Source organism: Manacus vitellinus, unplaced genomic scaffold (genome assembly GCF_001715985.3).
Source record: "Manacus vitellinus isolate BGI_N305 unplaced genomic scaffold, ASM171598v3 scaffold_52_pilon, whole genome shotgun sequence".
NCBI classification, from domain to species: domain Eukaryota; kingdom Metazoa; phylum Chordata; class Aves; order Passeriformes; family Pipridae; genus Manacus; species Manacus vitellinus.
Genome location: NW_021940628.1, coordinates 4645566 through 4669229, shown reverse-complemented (window position 1 = coordinate 4669229; position 23664 = coordinate 4645566). Strand labels below are relative to the sequence as shown.

Below are 23664 nucleotides of genomic sequence, written 5' to 3'. Positions count from 1 at the left end.
CCCTCGGGCTGGGCGGCAGCGCGTCGAGGCCAGCGAGCCCAGCTTAGCCTGCCATCAGCCAGGGCGCACGGCGCGGGACTGCGGGACAGCCACCAGGTGGGCCCGGGGCCGGGCGGGGCCGGGGCGGCTGGGGCCGGAGCGGGAGGGCGCGGGAGCCGCCTCCGCTGTGGCCCCACAGGCCCGGGGGGGTCGGGCGGGGCTGCTCCGGGGGGCTGAAGGAAAATCGCCGTGTCCCCCGTGCCGCCCTGGGGTCGCGGCATCCCCCGGGAATGGTGGTGGTACCGGCACGGAGAGCTCCGCTCCGGGCTGCCCCGCTCACACCGACTTCCAAAAGGGAAAAACCAAAGTCTTCGGGCCATGCCCCTTTCCCAGATTGAAGTTGAGAGCTTGAGGTGTGTTCTGTGAAGAGAGTGCTGAGACTTCATCCAACCAACAGACCCGGGAGTAAATTATAACCAAATGCTCAAACGTAGCACAGGAAAATTTTCAACATATCCCTAGTGGTTGCTGTTTTTCCAGAGAATCCCAGGGTAGCTATGGGAAAAGACTGCTTTGTGTGTGTGTGTGTCTGTGTGTGTGTGTGTTAGACAAAGACTCGGAAGTCACAGTTTGGGTCTCGCATTAAAAAATAGCTCAGGATCTTTGGAAATTTATTTTTTTTTTGCTCAACGCAGTTGTGTTTCAGATTGTGTTTTCTTACAGGTAACGTTTTTAACGTTCTCTTTATCCATTTCCAGTTCTAAACCTGTAGTTACACTAATCACTTTGACTCCTTCATGAGAACTCTTGGAGATGTTGGATACACGTTCCAGTTAGCCTGGGTGAAGCGTGGTGGTAGGAATTTCTCTCCACAGACTCACAAATGGATGGCACATGCCAGGTTGGATGGCACATACTTATCTTCACAGGGCAGGATTTGATACTGAGGTCTCTGTACTTAAATCTGAATTTGCTACGTTCACTGTTTCTCAGTTTTGAAAACCATAAAGAAATCTTTCCAAAGTGGAAAACCTATTCTAGGAGCAGAGGAAAGGGCAAAGCTCTGGTGGATGCAGCATCCTGCTGGCAGCACAGGCCTCTAGGGAAGAGTGCAGGGAGAATCCTTTTGCTTTTCTGACTCCTCTACCAAGCATTAGAAATCTATGGCTCTCCTAGCTGCCCAGGTGTTGAAGCTGCCACATTTCCCTAATGTCTTTTGCCAATTTGTGGTTTAACTTCTTGATAGGCAGGAAAGCAGGAAAGGGGAAGTCCAATACTTCAGTCTTATTTTTGTGCCATCCTTTTTGCTTTTCCTAGGATGCAGACCATATGGTTCTCTTGCTTTTCTTGCTGTCCACTTCTTTAGAGGCACAGAGTTGTCAGCTGTAGTTTCATTCTTACCCAGGTGGGTCTGTAATTTTGTACACTTTTAAGAATGGTGGTATAGCACAGGAGACAAAAATATAGGCAATATGGTTAGTTGTGGTCACTAATTATAGCGGATGCTGTACAGCAAAAGGTATATTTTGGAATAAGGACTCCTTAAACCTGTTCGTAGGGAGTGGTGGGACACAGCGGAGGCAGGGCGGAGTTCGGAAATAGCCAGAATTCCCTAGCAGGAAGCCCTGTGAACTGTGCCACGGTGCAGCCTTTGCTGGTCAATCATTTTCCCAGTGTTACGAGCTCAGTGGTCTTCTTTTCTGGTTTTGGACCTAGCAGCTTTAAGACCGAGGTGAACCCTTCACTGATGGAGCCAGAAAAACTTCTCTGCAGGCAGGTGACCAAAATTCCCAGTGCACTGACTTTGGAAGCACTGGATTCCGTTCACAGCCAGGACTTGCTCTGTTGCTTGCCGGGTGAGGTCGGATGCTTTCTCCTGTGTTACTAATTGTGGCTGAGCTGGTGCTGTTACATGGCCGGCTGGTGTTTGAAATGCCAGCAGGAAGATGGAACAAATTGATTACTCTCAGTGCTCAAAGTGATTCCCCCCCACCTTCCCTGAGAAAGGACTTCTGTGATAATTGCCGCACTGATGCACAAGACTTTGTTAGTGGCTCACTGGGATCCTGGTTGATATCTGTGGGATTTTTGCTGCCCGCAGGTTGCATGAGGCCGTGTTTGAAGAGCCCCAGTTACAGTAGTAGCCTCAGGACAGAGACAGGAGTTAAACCTCGTTGCTCTACTTCACCTTCTGTGTGATAAAGAAGGGTTTACAGAAAACTGCGGGCTGGCTGGTCTCAATAAAAACCAAACCTCTTAACTGGACAAACAGCTTCATCGTTCCTTGTAATTGCTCAAGTAAGAAACTGTTTCTCCTCCAGTGTTCAGTATTCAGTAGCCCTGGTTGGCATGGGCTGTTCTCAGAGTGCCCGGGTGCTCTGGCAGGAAGGTGCTTGTTTGCAGTTTTGCTCAGAGTGCAAGCGGCTACACCTCATTCCTCAGGGGACTCGGGCAACTTCTGCTGAAATAGGTGTCATTTCTGTGGCCAAACTAGACAAATTCAGAACTCGACAGTGTTTTGCTTTTGTGATGTCATCAAAATCAATTTAAATGTTTTACTCCATAAAAACAAAAAACAAACAAGGGGTGGACAGCTCTAACCCCAGATATCAGCTGTTTATAGGAAAGGGAGACTAGTTGTTAGTGGGCAGAGAAGCTTTACCAGTAGTATTTAATCTTCAGATTACTACCAAGAGTTTAGGGTCACTTTTGAAGTGAGTGTGCAGGCTGGGCAGTTGCAGGCAGAGGGGCCCAGCTGCACAGGCTTTGCTGGTTTTGTGGGTCCCATGGCTCTGGCTGCTCTCTGGAAGCTGCTGCCACAGGCACTGTCCTGCAGTCACTTGCCAGCGAGGAGGGGGCACTTCCCACGAAGGCTGGGCTGTGCTTACTGAACTCTGTCCACTCAGAAGTGGTGGTAAGGAAAATGCTCCATTCTGTGGAGATGTAGTTGCTGAGAAAAGTCCTTGGTCTTTGTTTCATCTCTTCCTTCCATTTTGTTCTGGTTTTGGCCAGGTGTAAAATACAATTGTCAGCAATTTACAGGGAGAGGGGAGTGTCAGTTTTCCTGTTGAAGAAAATACCAAGGGTCTGATTGTGAAAGGAAAGGGGAAATTGAAGAATGCCATATGGTTTTACCTTCCTGTATTTCACCCCAGAACTGCCTCTGCTGAGTGACCACGTTGTGTCTGTTGGTAGTTGCTAAATGGAGAACAGTTACAAAAAATGATTCTGCCCTTACTCCCAGGGGCCCATGAAGAGGATAATATTACTCTGGGAGAAATCAGAAAGACATATCGTATCGGGGCTAAATTAATAGTTAATCAGGAGTTATTTAGAAATGTCTTGACACAGAATCGAAATAGCAATGGAATAGAAATGCTGAAATTTATGTTCTTCTAAGTGCAGTCTGGCTTGATTTGGCCTGTGGTCATCTGACTGTTAACATTAACTCATTTCATTTTTTACTTGCCTCTGAATATATTACTGTAGATTGTCCCAGGCTTGCAAGCAGCTGAGTTCTTTAATGTGAAGTATTTTGAACTTCTCAAAAACAAAAAAAGTATTATTAAATCAGCAGCATGGATAACTGTTAACTCTGGACCCCTCTGATTGGTGTAATTGCCCGAACAAGGGTTTGTTGATGTTTATGCCCAACCTGCCCAGTGCCAGTTCTGTTCAGGAATATAAATTATCTTCCAGCACCAACCTGGTGCTGATGCCAAGGACATGATCTTGACTGCTTCCTAACTTAGCTTTGAATGTCTGAGCTGTGAGGAATGTGCTGTATCTAACCTGGAGCTCTTGGCAGCCACCAATGTCATTAATCCAGTGAGTGGAGAAGCCAGCGCAGGTGACTGGACAGCTGGAGCTGTTTTCTCTATACAAAAGGGGAAAAGGAACCTCTGAATAGCTCAAGGAAATGCTCAGTGTTGTTGGAACAGTCACAGATCTACTTCCCTAGTGCTTCCTTCAGCACATGTTACACTTGACCCTGCCAGCGCTACACGCCAATAGGAGTCAAGTCATTGTCCCCAGTGGCAGATTAAACTGCTTGGCCATTGTTGAGAGTCCAAGATTTTTCTCTCTCACCCTGCTTGGATGTGCAGCCAAGGTAAACATGAGCTAATAAAAACTGTAGAGATAACAGATGCAGACTAGTTATGGACTAACTGTAGCACAAAGATGTGCAAGTTTTGCTGGCAGCTTTTCTGCTTCAGTTTTGAAGCTCAATTACCAGAAAAAGAGGTGGTATGGATCAGGTATCACTTCCTTTCTATTGCAGTAGGGGAACTGTATTTATGTGTATCCTTGGAATAAGAAAGGCATCTGTTAGGCTGCTGAAGATCTAGTGCCTGCCTTGCAAGGTACTTCCTCACCCGAAAACTGAAAGTGCTGTGGCAGTCCATGCAGCTTTCCAGAATACTCTCCTGTGTTTCCCTACAGTCCATTTCCTTGTTGGCAATAAATGTGTTTTCAATTGACTTTTTCACTTACTCAGCATATCACCTGCGAGGGCTATTGCTGTAAGGTAACACTGAGATCAACAGTCTGCTGGGGGGGTGGAAGGAGCTGAGATATCTACATGGCTCTTGGGAGTGCCTCAGTTTATGGTAAAGGGATTGGGAGAGGATCAAAAATCTTTCTGTGTGTGCAGCCACTGTGGAGTGACAGGGGTTGGATTGCCGCCGTATTCCTGTGATGCAGTGCTGTTGGACACTTGTGTTACAAAAGGTGCTGCAGTGAATAGCTGGGGAAGTCTCTTAGTTATTTGGGAATAAAGCTGCTTTAAGTACCTATATGTTGCCAGCACACATAATTACTGTGTGTCTGGAGAGGGCTGACCCACTGAAGTCCTTCTGCAGTGGCTTTCTTTGCTTTCCCTTTCCTGGGGCCTTTGGCTCTGGAGGGACAGTGAAGTCCTGCACCCTGTCCTTCAGCCCCTTCTGCAGTGGAATGGCCAGTGGTGACCAAAAGGTTAGAGAGGAACTGAGGGCTGAGAGTGTGACATGGCATTAAAGGATTAATGGCTGCTGGGCAATAAACGATGCAGACAGGTCCAGATCTAGGAACAGCTTTTCCTCTTTCATCCCAAGCCAGTCATGGCTCATGCTGACAGCACACCTGGAAATGAGGTAACCGCATACTCTGCCCACATTGTTCAGATCTGCTGGGACTTGGGCACAGCATGTGTTTTCCCTGCTCCTGGGCAACCTTTGTTCTCCTGCAGCCAGGAAGTCTCACTGATGAGATGAGACAAGATGGGGTGCTTCTGTTCCTTTCTCAAGAACACTGCTAATCCACCTGTGGTGTGACTTCCCTGAGAAATCCCTTTCCAGATGCAGAGATCTTGCTGCTATTGAAGTATGAGACAGAAACACTTCCAGTGCTGCCCGAACATGTTATTTAGGTCAGTTGCAAAGAAGATGGCAATGTGAATCAGAGAAGGAGTTGGAACAGAAGGAAAGTCATTAGACAGCACCTTGACATCCCCTGCCAATGCGGGGGTTTTCCTTGCCAAGTTAGAGCACATATTCATTGTCTTGTGCTCTCAGGACACTCCTGGGACTGAGGAGCTGGACTGAGAATGAACGCAGAGGAAGCAGCCTGAATTTACCCGTTGCTCTGTAGAGACCTGTAGGCTAAAACAAATTATTTTTACACAGTAGAAAACATTGGGAACAACCTTAACTGATGAAGCAATTTGCCAGCTTTTAGCCTCAAGGTCCCTAGTCCCTCAGGGCTTTCCAGCGTGATGGCTTGGGTCCATTTCCCAGAAAGATTCCCTTGGATATGTGCTGTTGGCAATACTCTAGCTCATTACTAGCCATTCTATTTTTCCGAGCGCCAGCTCTCGTTAGCTTCGTTCTCACAGTATTGTTTTCTTTCTAGAAGAAGCTTTTGCTGGCTCTTCTAAACTATCACATGGGAATTGCTTACTAGTTTAGATTTTTTTTTTGGTTTGTTTTGACCCAAAGCTGTGCTTTGCTCCCCTCTGTAACACTGCCAACATAATTTCCAGTCTCTTTTAAGCATATGTTTTGCAATAATATCTAAACTCTTGGCTCCAAGTAACTGCCTTACAAAGAGATTAGTATCTTCTAACGAAGGAATTGAGAAGCAAGTAGTGAGAACAAAAGCAATATCTTCAGAGCCTGTAAGACTATCCTGACCTTTCCCAAAGGCCTCAGCCTGGTCCTCAGTGTTTAGCAGATGGCAGAAATCAGTGTGGACTTTGATTTGCAGAGGCCTTTGCCTCGCCACCATGTTTGCAGGAAATGTGCTTGGCATGTTGTGGCCATCTGGGCTTGACTGTACTATTCAGATAATCCCCAGGGAGCCTTCTCCAGCAAAGCTCATCCCTGATGGAAGTCCTCTTTGGCTGACCTTGCAGGAGGCTAGTATTAGCAGCGTGGATTTTTGAGATTTGACAGCAGTATTCCTCATAGGAAGAAAATGGGCTTAGGAAGTGCTTTGTCTTGGGTGGGAAGGAAGGTGCCACTCACCAGGTGTCCAGCTGGGCACCCAGGTGGTATTACACAAGGAGGTCAGTATTAGTGCTTTCTGAACTTCATGAGGAAGTGCTACAGGAGTGCAAAGGCCATCAGAAAACCAACTGGAAAATTGCCTTTGCTTTAGATGGAAGAATCAGATGTAGGGGGGGGTTGAACCTGGAGCCGAGTGACGAGCAGCTGCTTGTAGAGGGAAGGCGAGAGTCGGGTGAGGGGGTCCTGACAGGAGCTGGAATCTTCATCTGGATCTAAATGAAGGTCTGCTTTCGCAGGAATTGAGCTGGCTTTGCCAGAAATCAAAAGAATGGCTTGGTGCTCAGCATCCCTGGAACTGAGAGGCCAAGATACAGGCTGCCAAATTCAGAAACAAGGCAAGAATGAAACCAACCCCCCTCCCAGGCTCCGTTCTGGGGCTGTAACTGCTCTGCCTCAGATGTTGAGCATTTCAGGTGTGAAAGGGTGTATCCCAGCTTGAGTGGCCAGTCCCATGGGCTGTGCTGTCCTTGAGGAGCAGGACATCTGCATGCCCCTTTGTACTGTGCATCTTGCAGCGTGTGCTTACAGACCTGTTTTTGCTTCTCAATCACACGCTCTGTGCTCTTGATGCACTCACATGAGCTGCTGAACCTGTGACACCCATTTGTCTTCTGCTGCCTTCTGCCTGTCCCTGGCCAGCCCTAATGAAAAGTCTCAACTCTTTTCTTGGCCTTTTGCGCTCTACAGCTGTGCACTGGCTGGAGCTCACTGAAGGCTGCTTGTAAACTCCCAGGAGAGTTTGTGCACTGGTGCCACAGAGGCTCCTCTCCACATCTGTCCTGCTGCAGTTTGTCCCTGTGTTGCCCAGGCAGAAGGGACTCTCCTGCCTCTCGTGCCGTCCCGTCTCTGCTGGCCAGCGCTTGTCAGCCATGCTCTTGAGAAATCTTAGTGGAGACTTAGACCTGGCAGATGGAGGCTGTTACCTCATTCCACAAAAATGCTTTGTTATTGAGAAAATGGAAACTGTCTGAGGTTTGGGAGCCGAATAGAGTCATTGGTGTCTGTTTTAACCGCAGTTTGGTGGTGACTGCTCAGAGTTCCTCTCTCTGAGCATTCCCTTTTCCTACACCCATAATCTTCAAGCCATCGGAGAGCTGCAATGACTTAACTCATTAGCTGAGCAAATGCTGAATGCTGTTGCATACTCTGCAGAAACTGCTAAAACCTCAGCATCTTCCAGCAAAAGAAAAATGATGAGCCAAGAAATAACCCTTTGCAAACTGTTGGCCAGAGAAGTGATTCCTGTGGATACTAAGCCAAATTCAACCCTTTTTACAATCTCATCTCTGCCTCTTGTTTACTTGGCTTTAAAAAGCTGTATGAAGATTATGCAGGAACTTCTTGGAGAGAAAAGGCATGCTTTTGGAGACTTATGCCTTGTAATTCTTAAACACAGGTACCTGAACCCCAGTTCTGAACAGAAATTTCTTTTCATCAGTGATTTTTAAAAGCAGTTTGCAGTTTTCAGAGTTGTGGATTTGGGAGTATAGGAGAAAGACTAAAGATAGGGATTGAAGTGTTCATAATGCTGTGAATAATGACCTGGGTTAGTCCAGAAGAGCATTAACCTAAGTACAAGCCTTGTTTTAATTAACAGATATTTGTGTGCATTTGTGAAACTGGCATCTGATACCTCCTGTTGAGAACATTGCATAAGCATTATTCACCAGCACCCTAACAGAGCTGACAGCAGCAGTGCTAACTTTTTGGAAATAAAAGGAACACTTTATTGATGTATTTTTAAACTAATTAGTCTTGGTGGGCCAAATAAATGTCTTCCAGCTGCTACAGATGGTTTTCACATGACTAAATATTTTAGTGCATAGAAAAACCTAGAATACTGGAACCACAAGATATTAAGTATTTAATTATTACCCTGGAATGTAAATATGACCTTGATATTTTGAATTTGTTTGCCCAAATTTCAAGTGTTCTCTTAGAAATCCATCAAATAACACAATTCCAATCTTGTTATCTGTAAAGCAGAGTGACTACTCAGCATCTTCTCCAAGTTTATTTAAATATCAGAGTGGGTTTCAGTAACAGGAATTTGCTGAACTGGAGAAATAATCCCAGCTGCTTGAGGCAGAACCCAGAACTGGGGTTTGAGCTGTAATGGACTGGTTCCGTTCTAGGTCCCTGCTTTCAGTGGATTTACAGTGTAGCCATAAAAATCCTTTCCAGGCTGAGCTCTGCATCCTGAGGTCTTTGGGAGATTTTTTAATATAAAATGCAAATTGTAAAAACAATTAACATTTGATTTTCAGACTGTATATTACCAAGTTAGAGCCCATTCTGGCCATGTGTTGTTCCTGTAGCTGTAAAGCAACCTTATTTCTTGAATGGTCCAAGCCCACAAGATTTCCCTCACATATGTCAGACGTAATTTCTGTTGTGGTCTGTGCAGCTGTAGGTTGTACACAACCACCGTGTTTATTTGGTGCTGCTTGTGAAAAATATCTTTTTAAGGTTCTTCTAATGAAACAAACGAAATTGAATCATGTAAGATGTGTATCTGAAAGGCCTAACCTTCAGCATGGTTCAAAACAAAGATTCCTCTCTGAGATCCACACCTGATGGCACCATTCCTGGATATTGCTCAAGATGAGAAGATGACAAAAAAAGAACAGCAGCAAAAAATGTGGGTCCTGAACTGTCCCTGAGTGCAAGGACTGCTTTTGTCAGCATTGTGAGCCCAGGTGCCAGCCTAAACTGCTGACCTCTGCCAGGCTTTTGACATCACCTCACTACCCTCATTTAAGGAAAACGTGGCTTTTTCCTTTCTTAAAAACTAACCCATTTTGAACTGGTATGTAACTCTGATGCTGCCCTACTCCAATTCCACCTGCCAGCTCAGCCTGCTCACTGCTAAAGCCCCAAGTTTAAATAGCAGGAGCAGCTACCAAAGGCATGGTGTGGGTCAAGAGATCCGGAGTCTGGATTAGCTGTACTTTGTAACAGCACAGCACTGTATCTGTCTGTTAGAGAGTTGGAAGGGACCTTAAAGACCATGTCCCCAGCTTCCTTCTCTTCCTCCCTTCTTCCCTGCTTCTCCCAGAGTTTGGGTTATGCAGTCTCCAGACACACGTCTGTAACACGCATTAGTTGGGGTCACAGGTTCCACTGACAAGGATATATGCTGCATCTTGGAAGGAGAAGAAAGATGGGACTTGGATCTTGGTTCCATATTTAGTTCTGCAGGCCTTGCCTTGTGCCAGAACCCTCTGAGGTGCAAATCCCAGGAGAGAGATAACATTACTCCCTGCTCTGCAGGTATTATGAGGGTAAATAATGTTTTTGCTGGTGACAGCTGTTAGGGAACTGAGGAAGTCACAATCTGATGAGAGGGGCAGGATGTCAGCTCTGTGGAAACTAAACACTCTTGCATTGATAAAATAAGCTTTCAGGTCCATGACAACTTTGAGTTTTAATTTTAGAAGACACAGAGCAGAACTTTGAGTAAGAATGGAAGAGGGCAATGCACAGATCTTGAATAACTGGGCCCCAAGTAGATCACTCTGTTTGAGTCACCCAGAGTTCTGCTGCTCACCTCGTTAGCACCTGATTTAGTAAGTTCATAAGCTTTTCACTTTCTGTTAGGAATATTCTCTTCTTTTGATTTCTGTCATCATGACATTGAGCAATAGAAAGGATTTGGAAGTGAAATACATCTACACAAAATTGGAATTGGAATTCTTATGTCTCTTATGAAAATTTAAAGTAATTTGTATTGCAAGTGTCCGATTTCCAGTCACAAGTAATGACATTTAAACCCCTGTAGGAAATGCAATCCCTGTGCTGATGTCACCCTCAGTTTATGACGTGACTGCTTTTGTTCCTGGACAAGCACTTGAGTCTTTTGCTAGTGAAATGTTGATTTACTCGTGAGAGTCTCTGGCTGGTGGCACCTGCTGTATCTGACGGTGGGGTGGAGGGCTGGGGGAGCCCCCCTGGCAGAAGGCTGCTCCATTGCCTTCAGCAATGCAAGGTAACACAACTGCTCTGATCTTTTGTCTCAGGGGATTTGCCAGTTTGGGACAAAGAGACTGTAAATGGAGAGGGTTTGTTATGATCAGTTAGAGAACAGAGGGAGAGTTTGGAGGGCATTGGTGATGTTTCCTTGCAGTGAAGCCCCTGATCCTCCGGCTGCCTGAGCACACAGCTTTGGGCAGTCTTTCCCTTGAGTCAGAGTGCAGGTTGCTGCTGCTCCTGTCACTGAACCGAGTGGAGCAACTTCCCTGCATTGCTTCATATCTGTTGCTTTAGGGGCTGAGACAGAAGCTCTTCGTGGTCTTTACCTGAAAGTCGCCAAGAAAGGAGCCTCCGTTAGTGAAAATTCTGGCCATTCGGTTCCTTTTCAACCTGTGAGAGATGTGTTTCATGTAGGTTTCCTTGGAAATCTCAGATTGGAATGAGAGAATGACCCTCTGTAAAGGAGCCACAGACCTGGATCGGGGCTCTCTGATATTGTTACTTCTGTTCAGGTGGGGCTTTTTTTTCTGTAAAGGAACAGTTTTTCCTCTCTGAGTTTTTAAGCACAGTCAGTCCCTGTGTTTTCCATGTGTGTCAGCAGCAGCTCTAGTTCCAAGACAGACATGTCCAGGGGGCAGGGGCATGAATGTTGGAAACTCCATGTGTAGCTGCGCGATATAAAGGCATTCATACATTTTGTGAGCATTTGTGCCTCTTAAAATAGCTGTTTCCACGTGATCTTTTGGATGTGGCACAGTTTTCCCTTTCATGGGTGCCACCAAAGACTGTCTCTGCACAACACAAACAGCAGCACGTGTTGCATCTTGCAGATTTCTTTTTAGTACTTGCAAGGAGTTATTTCTTAGAGATTTTATGTGAAATATGTGACAATTGCAGCTGATGGCATCTATTATTTAAATTGTGCAGTACTTAAGAGTAATTTTGAAAGGTGCCAGTGTGACTGGTTTGAAGATAACCAGCCCTGTATTGTGCAAGTAAATGACACCTGCTGACCAGATCACCTGGCAGAGAAGTCTTCAGCCACAGAAGGAAACTTGTTCCCTTCAGTGCTGGCAAGGCAGTGGTTAGAAGAAGAGGTTCCCTTCTCAACCGTCCCATCTGTCCCCGTTCTGCAGTTTCCTGTCCTGGCGAGGGCTCGGCTGTGCTGCCCTTGAGAGAGGGCTGTCTTGTTTCGTGAGGATTGCAGCTGGCACACACAGCATCTCCCGGGCAACAAATGATCCTAGTTTTTGTTTCAGAGCACCTTCAAGCCGTTCCCGGGGTGGTAACATGAGACAGTTTGTCTTTGCCAGGATTCAGCCCTTCCCCAAATTTAGAAGCTGCTCACAGGCTGAGGGCTGTGGGGCTGGCATTGCCTCTGCTTGCAAAGGACACGGGCAGCTGTAAAAAGCACTTTATAGGGAGATTGTCCTTATTCCTTGGGCAAAGAGCCAGCGCAGGTGGAGAGGCCCACAGTTAGTGATCGGACTGTGGGAGAGAGTGTGTGCACGAGTGTCACTGCAGAGTCTCCTGTCACCTTCCTGGCTTTCTCTTCCCTCTGCTGATTTCTGAGAGCCTCGAAAGGCACAAAACTGCCAGGGCTTCAATGCACGTTACCTCTCTCCATCAGTAGATCTGCTTATATGCAGGAAACCCAACTGCAAATGCTCATGTTTGGGAGAAAAAGAATCAAATCGGAAAAGGGAATATTTTGACCAAATTTGGTGAAAACATCCACTTTGCCCTTTAAGTAATAGGCATGCATTAAATAAAGCATGTCTGGGTTATGTGTCTTTTCCTGCTACTGGAAGTCAAAGTTGCTTTGTTTATTGAAAAAAAAAAGCTGAAGCTGAGCAGAACCTTAATAAGCAAAAGAGCTTTCAGGCTTGCTGGGGAGACAGGGAATAAGGGACTGGGCTCAGACCATGCAGGTTGGTTTTCAGCATGTAAGCACAAAACATGCTCACTGGGACTGCATCCACTGCTTGAGGCAGCCCCTTGATTGCTTTTGTGGGCAAAACAGAGGTATAATCTCATAAGTACCTTTTATTCAGAACTACAAAAGCCTTGTAAACGCAAACTTAAATTATGTATCTATCACCTGAGAAATAAGAATGGCTTCATCCTCAGTTTAAAAAGCAGCTGCCTCTAGGGGAAGGAAAAGTGCAAACTGCAGCATAAGGCTTGAGTTGTGAGAGAAATAGAGTGGAATTACATTATTTTGCAGTGATATCTGCACTGGGATGCACAGGCCCCAAGAACTGGCAACTAGAGCAGTCAGATTATTTTTTCTGCATATAGGCTGTGATGTCTGTTTGAATTGCAAAATTCTTGTGTGCTGAGCAGATCCAAGATGAAGGTACATTGGCCTCAGCGTGCAGTTAGTCATTTCCTGTCACGCTTTCATGTTTGAATTCTGGTGTACTGAGTATGACCTTTATTTCATGGGGCAAAGAGATTTTGAATTACTATTGCCAGAGTACTGGGTTTGTGCAGTTGGATAAGCAGTGAGGCATTATATGGCTGTGGGTTACATGGACATAAACCAATTTAGTCCAAAATTAAACTTTCAGTGCTAGATTATAAATGCTCACAACATGCTTATTGAGCACAGTTGCACACCTGTTCCTTGCTCCTTTTTAAGAACTAACAAGAGCAGCCCTCTCCCTGGACCGCAGCTCTTGCTCCTCTGATCACGCCGAAGCTCCTGTGATCAGTCACACTGGGCTGGGGAGAAGTTTCTGATGTGTTCCTGTCTTGCTCCTCTGCTCTTGGGCTTTCTCCATCAGTTAATGGTGTGTTTGAATGTGATGGGTCCAAACTGCCCAAATGGTTTCAGTTCCTGACTTCCTGTTGAGTGCACAGAATTTGCTTACTTTGTACTCATTTTGAATAAGATTAACAGCTGATCTCTTGAGCAAACATTCCAGTTTAATGTCAGCAGAATGACACAGGCTGCCTGCTCTGAGTGTCCCCAGATAGCTCTGCTGCTGTTAGCTGCACCTCTGAAGGGCCAGGATTTTGTTCAGAACCTGAAATAGTTTATTAATCCTTGCAGATGTTTAGTAATAAATTTTTAACTCTTAAATCATTCCCTCCTTTCTTCCTGGGCAGGGTTTTTAATTTTATGGTTTTGTAGTAGGGACTCTTCAGCTTCTTTTTCTGACCCTGGCAGAATTAACTTTCCCTAAAGAAAGTAAGTCCAGAGCCAGGGCTGAATTGTCTCTTGGGCCTCTGCCTGTGCTGCCAGGACCTCAGGAGTCCAGCCTGGCAGTGGCCAGGCCACCACGGCCGTTTGCCATTGCTCACCTTGGCCCAGGTGTGGTGTCTGTGTCACAGCTATGCAAACAGGGCAGGGCTTCCTGCAGGCACCTCCAGGCTGCCTGGGGGCTGGCAGCAGGGGAGACTTCCTTGGTTTGAGGGTAAAATCAGACATTTGTGGGACAGGTGTGCTTTTGGCACTTACCCTTTATCTGTATGCAGAGCTGTCAGGAGGAATCTGTGTGATGTGGTTTTGCTCTTTGGATGGGGTACCTCTGAGATCTGAACAATGGGAAACTCTCGTTTTGTCATTCTAAGACTATATTAAAATCATGCAACAATTCAGGTCTTGTGGTTTGTCAGCTGCTTTAACAGATTCTGCTACTTCTTGCAAAATTGTGGGCATTTTCAGGAAGCTGCCTACTTAGCTGAGCAAGGGTGCCTCTGACAGCACTTATTTCATTTCAAATGCATGGTGTTTCCTTACAGCAGTGCCAGCTGTTTTGCTCAATCCGTTGCAGAGCCCAGAACAGCCTGTGACTGCTCTGGGCAAGAGGGTGTCCTGCCCATGCTTGGGGAAGTGCCTGTGGTGCAGCTTGCTCAGCAGAGCTTGGTGTATGCACATCTGTAAACTCAACACCCCAGTGGTGCAGGAGGAGGCTGTGGCCAGAACTCATCTGGTTCATTTATCTCCTGCCTTCGAGGCTGACTTTAAGAACCAAATTTTCCCTGTGTGTTTGAGAAATGACCTGCAGCATCATCTGATTGTTCTGCTGATGGGGAAGCTGCCATGTGGGGCCTGTGGCTGTGCTTATGGTCCCTGCAAGGGCTCTGCTCCTCACCACGCCAGAGCCCCCCTTCATACTTGAGATTTCAGAGCTGTCCCGGGGGAGGCTGAGGCTGGAAGGCAGCTCGGAGGCGAGAGCTGAGGGCAGGAAGTGACTCAGTGGTGCTTGGAGCAGGCGGGTGAAGACTTGATGCAACACAGCTCCCGAGGGTGCCCTGTGCAGGCTGGGTCACCCTGAAGGAACACTGGGCAGCTCTGCCCAGCTGCCTCCAGCTCTCCTCTAACAGCACCCACCTGCACCAGGTATGGAGCAGTGCTGGTGGGTTTGGGAGCAGAGCAACAGGGTACAGACAGGCAGCAGCATGAGGAGGTACAGTGAAACACCCACAGCACCCCAGAGAGCTGGCCCCCCAGCCCCCAAGGGTGCCAGAACACGCAGTGACCCTGCGCAGAAGAGGTGTCAGGAAACACAGAATGAAAACGCTCCCAGTGTAATGGAGGGGCTGGAGCTGTTCCTCAGAACAAGCAGCTGGTTTCCCTTTTAGGGTCGGCAGCAGGCAGAAACAATTTCATGCAGATTCCAGGACCCATAAAGGTTCTGGAAAGGCAACAGGAATAAAAAGTGTTCTTCTCCTCTGCTGACCTTGGAGCGCTTTGAGGACTGTCTTCCAAAGCTGTGTCCCTGAACAGTTTCATCCTTACATGGGGAATACTCGCCTGCCCCAGCAAGGCTGTGCTTTTCCCTCAGCTTGTCTGTTTAGGTGTGAACTGCAACTGCTTGTAGCTGTGCTCAGGCAGCCCCAGGGAGGTGAGAATAGGCAGGGACTTGACAGACAGTCAAAAGCAGGTTTATTCCTGTGTCTTGGAAAGATTAAGTGTTTCCCTAGGAATAGCCTAATGGGTTGCTCTAGGATGACTCTGTGGAGCAGCTGGTTGCGACCTGACAACAAACAACAAACTGGTGTGAAGTTACACAAGGGTAGAGATTCACCACACACTCATGACTCTGCACTGAAGGAGTTGGTTGTATCAGGAACCATCTGAAAAGGCCAGGTAAACTCTTCAGTGATTGCGTGGAGCAGAAGGCTGGGCCCTGGACTGTCTGTACTGCCTCCTTTGCAAAACAAATCCCCGGTTTACCAGCACTAAAATTAATGTAATGATCTCCTGGGGCTCTTGCTAAGCCTCAGCCATCGGCTATGGACTGGGGTGTCATTTGGGTGCATGTCACTCTCTAATTAGAAAGTGGACTTTGATGTGCGTCCTTGACAAATTGCTGACCTTTCCCATACATGAGCCTATTCTGAGCTCTGCTTCAGACTGATCAGATTTGCATCCTGGAGCACTTTGAATGTTGTTTGTGAGTGGAGCTCTTGTTCCCAAAGCTGTTTGTTCATGGGCACAGGAGAGGAACTGAACTTTCTTTGCTCCATGAGCACAACTATATCTGTCAGAGAGTAAGAGTAGGCAGCTGGCAGGCATATATCTGTGTTTATTTTTGCCCTCCAACAGCCAGCAAGACAGCTGAGGAATACCCCACATGCAGTTCCACCATCCCTGTGTACAAGGGACCTGCTTCAGCAGACCTCATCCCCCAGGACCATAGCCATCTGGCAATGGCCAAACACTATTTGCAACTGCAAGCTCATCATTTTAGGGCAGCACCTTGGTTAGCATTTGAAGGCGTTCCTGACATCAGCCCAGCGTATAGCTGATGTTTACAGGGTGGTGCAGGATGAGCACATGTTCGTTAGCACTACAGCGACAAGCTGTATTGTACCTTCCACATCTGAGCCTCTGTTAAAGGGATTTTTAATGCATTTTAAAACTCCACGTCTTTCCTTCACGAATGGAAGCAACTTCCAGGTTCCTTGTTACAATCACAGTAAGAATTGCGGGCTTTTGTACTATTTCTTTTCCTTCATTTCTTTTGTGCCCTCTTCCTCTTCCCGGTGCGCTGAGTCTTGCAGTGCCGCATCCACAGGGGCAAAGATGTTGCATTTGCTTTGGCGCTGCCCAGGGCTTTGACACCCCTGCCCAGCACCGCATGTGAGGCCAGAACAAAGGGAGCAAACAGCTTATCTAATACAAATAACCCTGAGCAAACTTCCTGGGCCTGTTCTTGTTCTGTGGAAAAGGCAGCACAAAGTCTGCTCCCGTATGTGCTCACCGCAGCCTTGGCCACATGAGGCTGCTGGGCCTGGCTTTGCTGCAGCCTGGGCATCTGCCAGCCCAGCCCTCTCCTGGGGCAGCCTGGGGAGCAGCACTCAGTTCCTAGCATGCAGCAGGCATACGGAGACTTTGTGGAGAAACTACTCAGAGTGGAGGCAAGCCCAATCTACTGCTTCAGGGTCCTCTTCGTTCTCAGAGGGTTTATGTTTTCTTCCTCTTCTGACAGTGTCAGGGTCAGGGCAGCAATGCTCAGAAAGCTGAGTCCCTGTCACTGGGAAAACCCCAACCTTCTCCATTCAGGTTGCTTTTCCTTCCATTGTGTTTTCTGGTGTCCTCTGAGCCCGTATGACAGGACCACAGAGCTAAAGCACAGCCCATTGAGCAAACATGGAAGCCGCCTGCACTGGCGGTGCCACAGCTCCTAGGGCAGGAGTGGCCCTTTTATTAAAGACACACCTTGGAAAGTTTCCTTCACCAGGACTGGGAGGAGGAGGAGGAGGGTTGGGAATTTCATTTCGTTCTTTGCCAGAGAGAAAGGTCCCAGGTGGCTTCAGGGAGTGAAGGCAAGTGGAATGGGAGAGGAGGCAGCAGTGGGTGAGGAGCGGCCAGGAGCTGGGGTGGGGCACGGGAGCTGCTGCCTGGTTAGGGGAGCACCTCCTGGGGTGCCCCAGAGGGAAGGGACAGTAGGGGAGCCAGCCCAGGCTGGGAGCAGAGCTGGGGCAGCAGGTCCAGTTCAGCACCCTAGCACCTGTCTGGCTTTGCTGTGCAAACCACCGTGTGCCTGCCTCGCCTCCAGTAATAGACTGGACATTGCCTTGTTCTGCAGGCAGCACGTGGGGCTGCCAGTCGGGGCTCTGGGGAGGTTTGGTGGCCTCAGCCCATGCTGCTCACAGGGACCCTCCGCAGAGCTGGTCCCACAGCCACGTGTGCCGGCCACGCTGGAGGGCACTGAGCGGGCAGTGTCCGGGTGGCAGCTGGGAACCAGTGTCTGAAAAGGGACTTTGTTCCCCCTCAGTTGGTCACGTAGCCATGTGGGAACACTGGATTTATTCTCCGGCAATCCTATCGGCACATACCAGGATTGACAACAGCTGGGAGCTGTGTGGCTTGACCAAGAATAGCCCTAGGGAGCTCAGGGCTGTGAGTCAGAGTTGTCTGGATCGGCTCCTGCCCTGGAGGCTGCCTCCCAGCCTATGGCCAGGGAGCCTGTGGGGAGGGGGAACGGGGGCTGACAGGGAGCTCCCTGCCCCTTAAATGCTGATCTGCAGATGGAGCCATAATTGCTCTTCTGAAGTGGGTGGGTTCATGAAGAACACTGCAGTGTGGGGTGCTCTGCAGCTGATGGCTCAGATGTAATTCCATAGGCTTGTCTACACTTGACAGCAACCTGGGTTAAAGAAGGCTGTGATTTTGCAAGTGGAAAACTCCATATTTAGGAATAACCAGGTTAAACAGGAGGAAGGTACTGTTGTTCTGGAGTTAGTGCTCCAAAGAAAGCAAAACGGTTCCACAAACCTGTTGTCTGTGAGGGAGACAAGGGGCAGGGAGAGATGTCTGGTCTCTTGCATGCAAAGCCCCAACAGCTCTATTGCTTGTGGAACATGCACCTGCCCTGACAGCTTCTCCCTGGGGAGTGTTTGTAGCTGGAGCTGGTTTGCTGGGATGAGGCTCTATAGCCAGGCACAGTGTGGGGTGCCTGATTCCTGCTTCCCTGTGGAGCAGCTGCTTTAAAGCTCTGGAGAAGTTCCAGGGTTTGAGCCGCTGGCAGCTCCTCAGGGAGAGCTTGCAGCCACTGGGAGGAATCCTGGCATGAGCCACTGCTGGGGACTGAGCGTGGCTTTCTGAAGGACAGCTGGGCAGACAGATCTCCCTCAGAGTGCCTGGCTCTCTGACGTGGCAGTGGACATGCACCCACATGGCATGTGCATGGTCTTGGTTTTGATGCCTTTCAAAACTTTTAATGCAAAAAATTTCTCCCTTTTGGTCCTTATTTACACTTTGCTTCCCAGGATAACAGTGAGGAGCTCAGCTGTGTGCTGACATGTCCAGGTTTTCTGAGCAGTGCTGAAGTGCTTCAGCTGTGAAGTATAAACCTGAGACAAGGCTCATTGCAGGCCCTGATGTCTGCAACTCTTTGGGAAGTTTATGCAGCCCCAGAGCAGGAGCACAGTGCAAGTCTGTGCCCTTTCCTGACGGTGGCTGTTGGCTCAGTGCAGGGACTCGCGGTCCTTGCCCTCTGGAGGTGGCAGGGTGGCACAGGGACATCTCAGGCAGTGTAAGCTGATACTGACCCACACCTGCCCTGATCTCAGCAGGTGAAGGAGGCCCTCAGACTGGCACCATGACAGAGTGCTTTGATTGTGACAACTGCAAGGAGTCCTTGTATGGACGCAAGTACATCCAGATGGACAATGGCCCGTACTGCATCCCATGCTATGACGCCCACTTTGCCAACACCTGCGATGAGTGCAAAGAGCTGATTGGCCACGACTGCAGGGTGAGTACAGGGCCCCCAGCCAAGCAGATCGGTTCCCAGGGCTATTGGTCCCCTCCTCACCCCGCTGTGCTCCCAGGAGCTGTACTACGAGGATCGCCATTACCACGAGCACTGCTTCCGCTGCTTCCGCTGCGACCGCTCCCTGGCTGACGAGCCCTTCACCTGCCAGGGCGAGGAGCTGCTGTGCAACGACTGCTACTGCAGCGAGTTCTCCTCCAAATGCATTGCCTGCGAGAAGACTGTCATGCCAGGTAGGAGTGGGCAAACTCGAGCGCTTCAGTCCCTTCCTGGTCCCTTAGTGTTGGCAGGGGCTGCAGGTCCAGCACAAGAGCAGCGAGGAAGAGAGCTAAATCTCTGCTCTCCTGCCTTCCTGTTACTGCACACAGAGGGCTGGGCCCTTTGATTGTCCAGCAAAACAGCAGGATTCAAAGCTGCAATTGCCACAGCAGTCCCATCTCTCTGCTACCCTTTTTCATGGGAAAGTGAACGGGGGAGGAATAACTAAGGGTTTCCTGGGCATCTTCTGCTGTGTGCTGACAAGGAGGAATGACTGAAAGTGCATGAGCATCTCTGGAGATGGCCTGAAGCAAAGGCACGTGTCTTTGCTTGGCCATTCTGGCACCATCTTCAAATGTGGGTTACATCAGGCATTTCTGCCATGGCCTGTGTGCAGGTGCGGGTGTTCCCACAGCCCTCCCTTGTGGCTGGGGTGTGGGCCCAGGGCCCCCCTCTCCAGCTGCCCGTGGTTCTGAACTGCCATGGTGAGGGCAGGCACAGAGCCAGGTGTCCTGGACCACCTTTCATCCTGCCCAGCCCTCCGTGTCCCCCGCGTGTGTGCGTGCTGCTCCTTCTGTCACTGCAGGGCTCTCTCTGCAGGGTCGCGTAAGCTGGAGTACAACGGACAGACCTGGCACGAGCATTGCTTCATATGCAGCAGCTGCCAGCAGCCCATTGGGTCACGGTCCTTCATCCCAGACAAGAAGGATTATTACTGTGTGCCCTGTTACGAGAGCAAGTTCGCTCCTCGTTGCACTCGTTGCAAAAAGGTACGTCTAGCCTGACAGCCCGGAGCCCCAGTTCTGATCCAGGGACAGGGAACTCCCCACTCCTGCCTGAGCCCCACCAGAGGAGGGTTCAGGTGCCAGCACCCTAGTTGGGCTGTTTCTCTGTGCCTGTGTGTCACCAGCATGCACTCTTTCCTGCAGACCCTGACCAAGGGAGGAGTGACCTACCGGGACGAGCCCTGGCACAAGGAGTGCTTTGTCTGCACAGGCTGCAAGACCCCCTTGGCTGGGCAGCAATTCACCTCCCAGGACGACAACCCATACTGCATCAAGTGCTTTGGGAACCTCTATGCCAAGAAGTGCAGTGCCTGCACAAAGCCCATCACAGGTGAGCAGAGCGGCTCTCCGAGGAACCCCATGAGGGGGGAGCTCTTTGTTGCAGTGCTCCTGGGGCCACTTGTTTCCCTTCGTCTGCATCTTTCAAAGTGGTGAGCTGTGTCCCATTGGAGCAATTCCCTCTGCCCACAGGTAAAGGCTCCCAAAGTGACCCCTCAAAGCACTGTCTCATGTCTCTAGCTTGCCTTGTTTGATATTGGTTGCCATGTCCTGTGGAAAGATTGCTCACAGATCAGGAAAGCCAGGGACTTCCAGCCATAGCTGGAGCAGCACCTGGTGCAGGGGAGTCTAGACCTGCTATACCTGCCTAAGGCAGGGGAAGTAGAGGATCCTCTCCTGCAGAACCCCTTAAGAGAGTCTGGCCTCGTTCCTGCCCTTCCCCACTTGACTTTCCCCCTTGTGACTCCCAGTCTGTTGCTGCTGGGAAGGCAGGAGAAGCCATGAATCAGCTGGTGACTCAGAGGATGATTCTGGCTGCTGGCAGGTCCCAAGCATCCACTTCCCCTCTGGTCCTTATCAGTTTGTTGCAGTCCTGGGCAGAAGAGGGTCACAGCCCACCAGTCCAGCCGCTGCCAGCAGAGGAGGGAAGCTCCTGCGGAGCCTCTGCAGGAGCCTGGGCCTGGGCTGGTGGCAGGAGGACTCTTCCCAGCTTTCCAATAGCATTGTCCTGTGTCCACTGCGGTGGTGCAGATCCACTCCCTGCTCCTCCCAGGTGATTCTGGTCCGAATGTCTCAACCCTGTAAAGTCTGCTATGAAATGATTTTGGTGTTCTTCTCCACACCAAGAGTGGAGATTTGCATTTCAAATGTATTTGGTCCTGGGGGTTGTTTGGGTGCCATCACCAGCACTGTGTGTGAAGACCTGACCAGAGATGAACAGGCCAGGGCTTGGTCTGTGGGAAAAGCTCAGCCCAGTTTCCCCAGGGGCTCTGACACTGCTCTCTTTGTCCCTCCTGCAGGCTTTGGTGGCGGCAAATATGTCTCCTTTGAGGACCGTCACTGGCACCACAACTGCTTCAACTGTGCCCGCTGCAGCACCTCGCTGGTGGGGAAGGGCTTCATCCCTGACAAAGATGAGATCCTGTGCCGCGACTGCAGCAGTGACCTATGAGTCTCCAAGGACACCGCGGGGCAGGGCTTCCTCTCTTCTTCAGGGCCTCTGTGCCAGATCCCCCAGCAGCATTTCAGGGGCCAGGCACAAGGCACAGGAGATTGGGGCTTGGCCCCGAACCGCGGTGTGTTCAGGGGGCTCCTGTGCCCCCTCCCTGAAGGCTAGAGTACGCTATGCTATGGCTCTGTGCAGAGTCAAAGCTAAATAAAATTCAAAAAGGAGCTTCAAGACCCCCCATTATTTACTCTTTCTTTTTGCTTCCAGTCTGACCAGGCACGAGCTGAGCCCAGGGCCCCAGCTGAGTAAAGGGCAGCTTCTGCACTGGGCTGCTGGATCTGCACGCTGGCAGCATGTCTTTGCCCCCCAGCACGGTGCTGACTTCCCTCTTTTCCCCACGTGGTTCTCTCACTCTGTGTGACATGAGGCAGTGGCTGCAGGGCCATGCAGCTCAGCTGTGCTGGGTTAGGGCTGTAACCACCACCACCATATGCATGGCTGACCTGGGCATGAAGGGTCCTCTGCTCCGTTTGGGAGGACTGGGGATGCCAGGCTGGAGTGTTGCCAGGAGAAGAGCATGTTTGCCCTGCCAGATGGGATCCACCTGTGGAATTCTATAGCACCTCACCGTTTACAGGCAAGACCCTTTGCTCAGCATCTCTGTAGAGATGCTCTCTCAGCTGTGAATGAGGAGCTCGAGTTGCTCATAGGTACAGGGTATTCGGCCCACCCTCACCTCCCTGCCCCTTTCCCATCCACCTGTGCCATGACCTCCCATGGCTGCAGTGGCTGAGCTGGGGCTGTTGGCCTGCTGCTGCTCCCCTGAGACACGCTTGACTGAGCCCCTGAGAAGGGTGTGCTGAAGGCTGAGAGCACTGAGGGCTTTATTCCTGCTCTATCCTTCTCATGGGGATTCATGGCATGGGCACTGGTGTACGGAGCCCAGCTGCCTGTGGCACTGGGAACACCAGAGACCTTTGTTAATTCAGGGAGGGGAGTGTTGCCCACAGGCTGTGGCCGTTCTTGGGAGCTGCTGGGAGTGCTAGGAGGGAGGGTCTGTGGGAGCACAGGGCTGCAGCATGGAGGGCAGCCGAGGGGGCAGTGGAGTGCCCACAACCTGCTCCTGCCAGGGCTGCCTGTGTCCCCCTGCAGTGGGCAGGGAGTGGAGGCTCCCCTCGGCCACACTCACTGTGTCCCAAATGAGAAGCAAAGCAAAGGTGGCACCTGAGGGGGGGCTTTGCATAGCCCAGGTCCCTGTGCTGGCCCTAACTGTGCAAAATAGGATGTCTTGAGCCATCCTTGCCCAATGACTGAGCTGGCCCTGGGCCCCACTCAGGCCCTTCTGCAGTAGGATGTCCATGCCTGCCTTGTCTCTACATCCTTCTGCTTCTGTCTTGCTGGGGCACTTACACTGACCCTGCTTTCCTGCTTATCAGCCATGTGCTTTTCTGAAAGCCTGTTCTTGTGGGGTTTTTCCCTTTTGTACTCATTTGTCATGAATATCTGTCATTTTGTACCCAACTACAGGATGAAGGGGCTAGCCCCCCCACCCAGGCTTCACTTAGCAACAGAAAATGTTATGCATGTTGAAGTGTTATTAACTTTGTATTCAGATCCTTGTTGAACCCTTGGAAGCTTTAATGCCAGTAAATTGGAGTTTGTGTGTTTGCTATTTTGAGGAGCTTGGAGCTGTCTCCAGAAGGAATTGCCTTAAATTTCAACCTCCTTTGTATTTCCTACAGCTTTATACAATAAACTGTTTTAGTGACACTTGCTCTCCTGTGTCTCTCAAACAGCAGGCACAGGGCAGAGCACTGTCTGAGTTGGTGCTGGGCTCTGCTCAGCCTTGTCTTGCCCCAAGTCCCATCCTGGGGACAGCCAAGCTCTGCAGTGCTCGTGCCTCTCTTCCCAAACCTCAGCCCAGCATCAGCACGAGTCCTGTG

At 49.6% G+C, this 23664-nt stretch overlaps 1 protein-coding gene across 6 annotated transcripts; it reads left to right on the top strand.

The window, feature by feature from the left end:
* The first annotated feature begins 65 nt into the window (after nt 1-65).
* Nucleotides 66-23491, top strand: FHL3 (four and a half LIM domains 3). 6 transcript variants are annotated; one of them, XM_029963088.1, is made up of 6 exons: nt 66-96; nt 19032-19213; nt 19290-19464; nt 20090-20259; nt 20419-20605; nt 21573-23491. In XM_029963088.1, exons 2-6 carry the CDS (start codon nt 19058-19060, stop codon nt 21722-21724), a joined length of 840 nt encoding a protein of 279 aa, XP_029818948.1. In that variant the 5' UTR covers nt 66-96; nt 19032-19057; the 3' UTR covers nt 21725-23491. The 6 variants fall into 6 exon arrangements, with proteins under 6 accessions (XP_029818948.1, XP_029818947.1, XP_017936847.1 ...); XM_029963087.1 differs by having other exon boundaries at nt 69-96; nt 19029-19213; XM_018081358.2 differs by lacking the exon at nt 66-96 and adding an exon at nt 1366-1384.
* Nucleotides 23492-23664: the final 173 nt, after the last annotated feature.

Bases quoted from the DNA above. Each gene is read 5' to 3' on its own strand.
- FHL3 (XM_018081356.2), top strand. The intron at 19,214-19,289 runs GTGAGTACAGGG...CTGTGCTCCCAG, and splicing joins TGATTGGCCACGACTGCAGG to GAGCTGTACTACGAGGATCG. The intron at 19,465-20,089 runs GTAGGAGTGGGC...CTCTCTCTGCAG, and splicing joins CGAGAAGACTGTCATGCCAG to GGTCGCGTAAGCTGGAGTAC.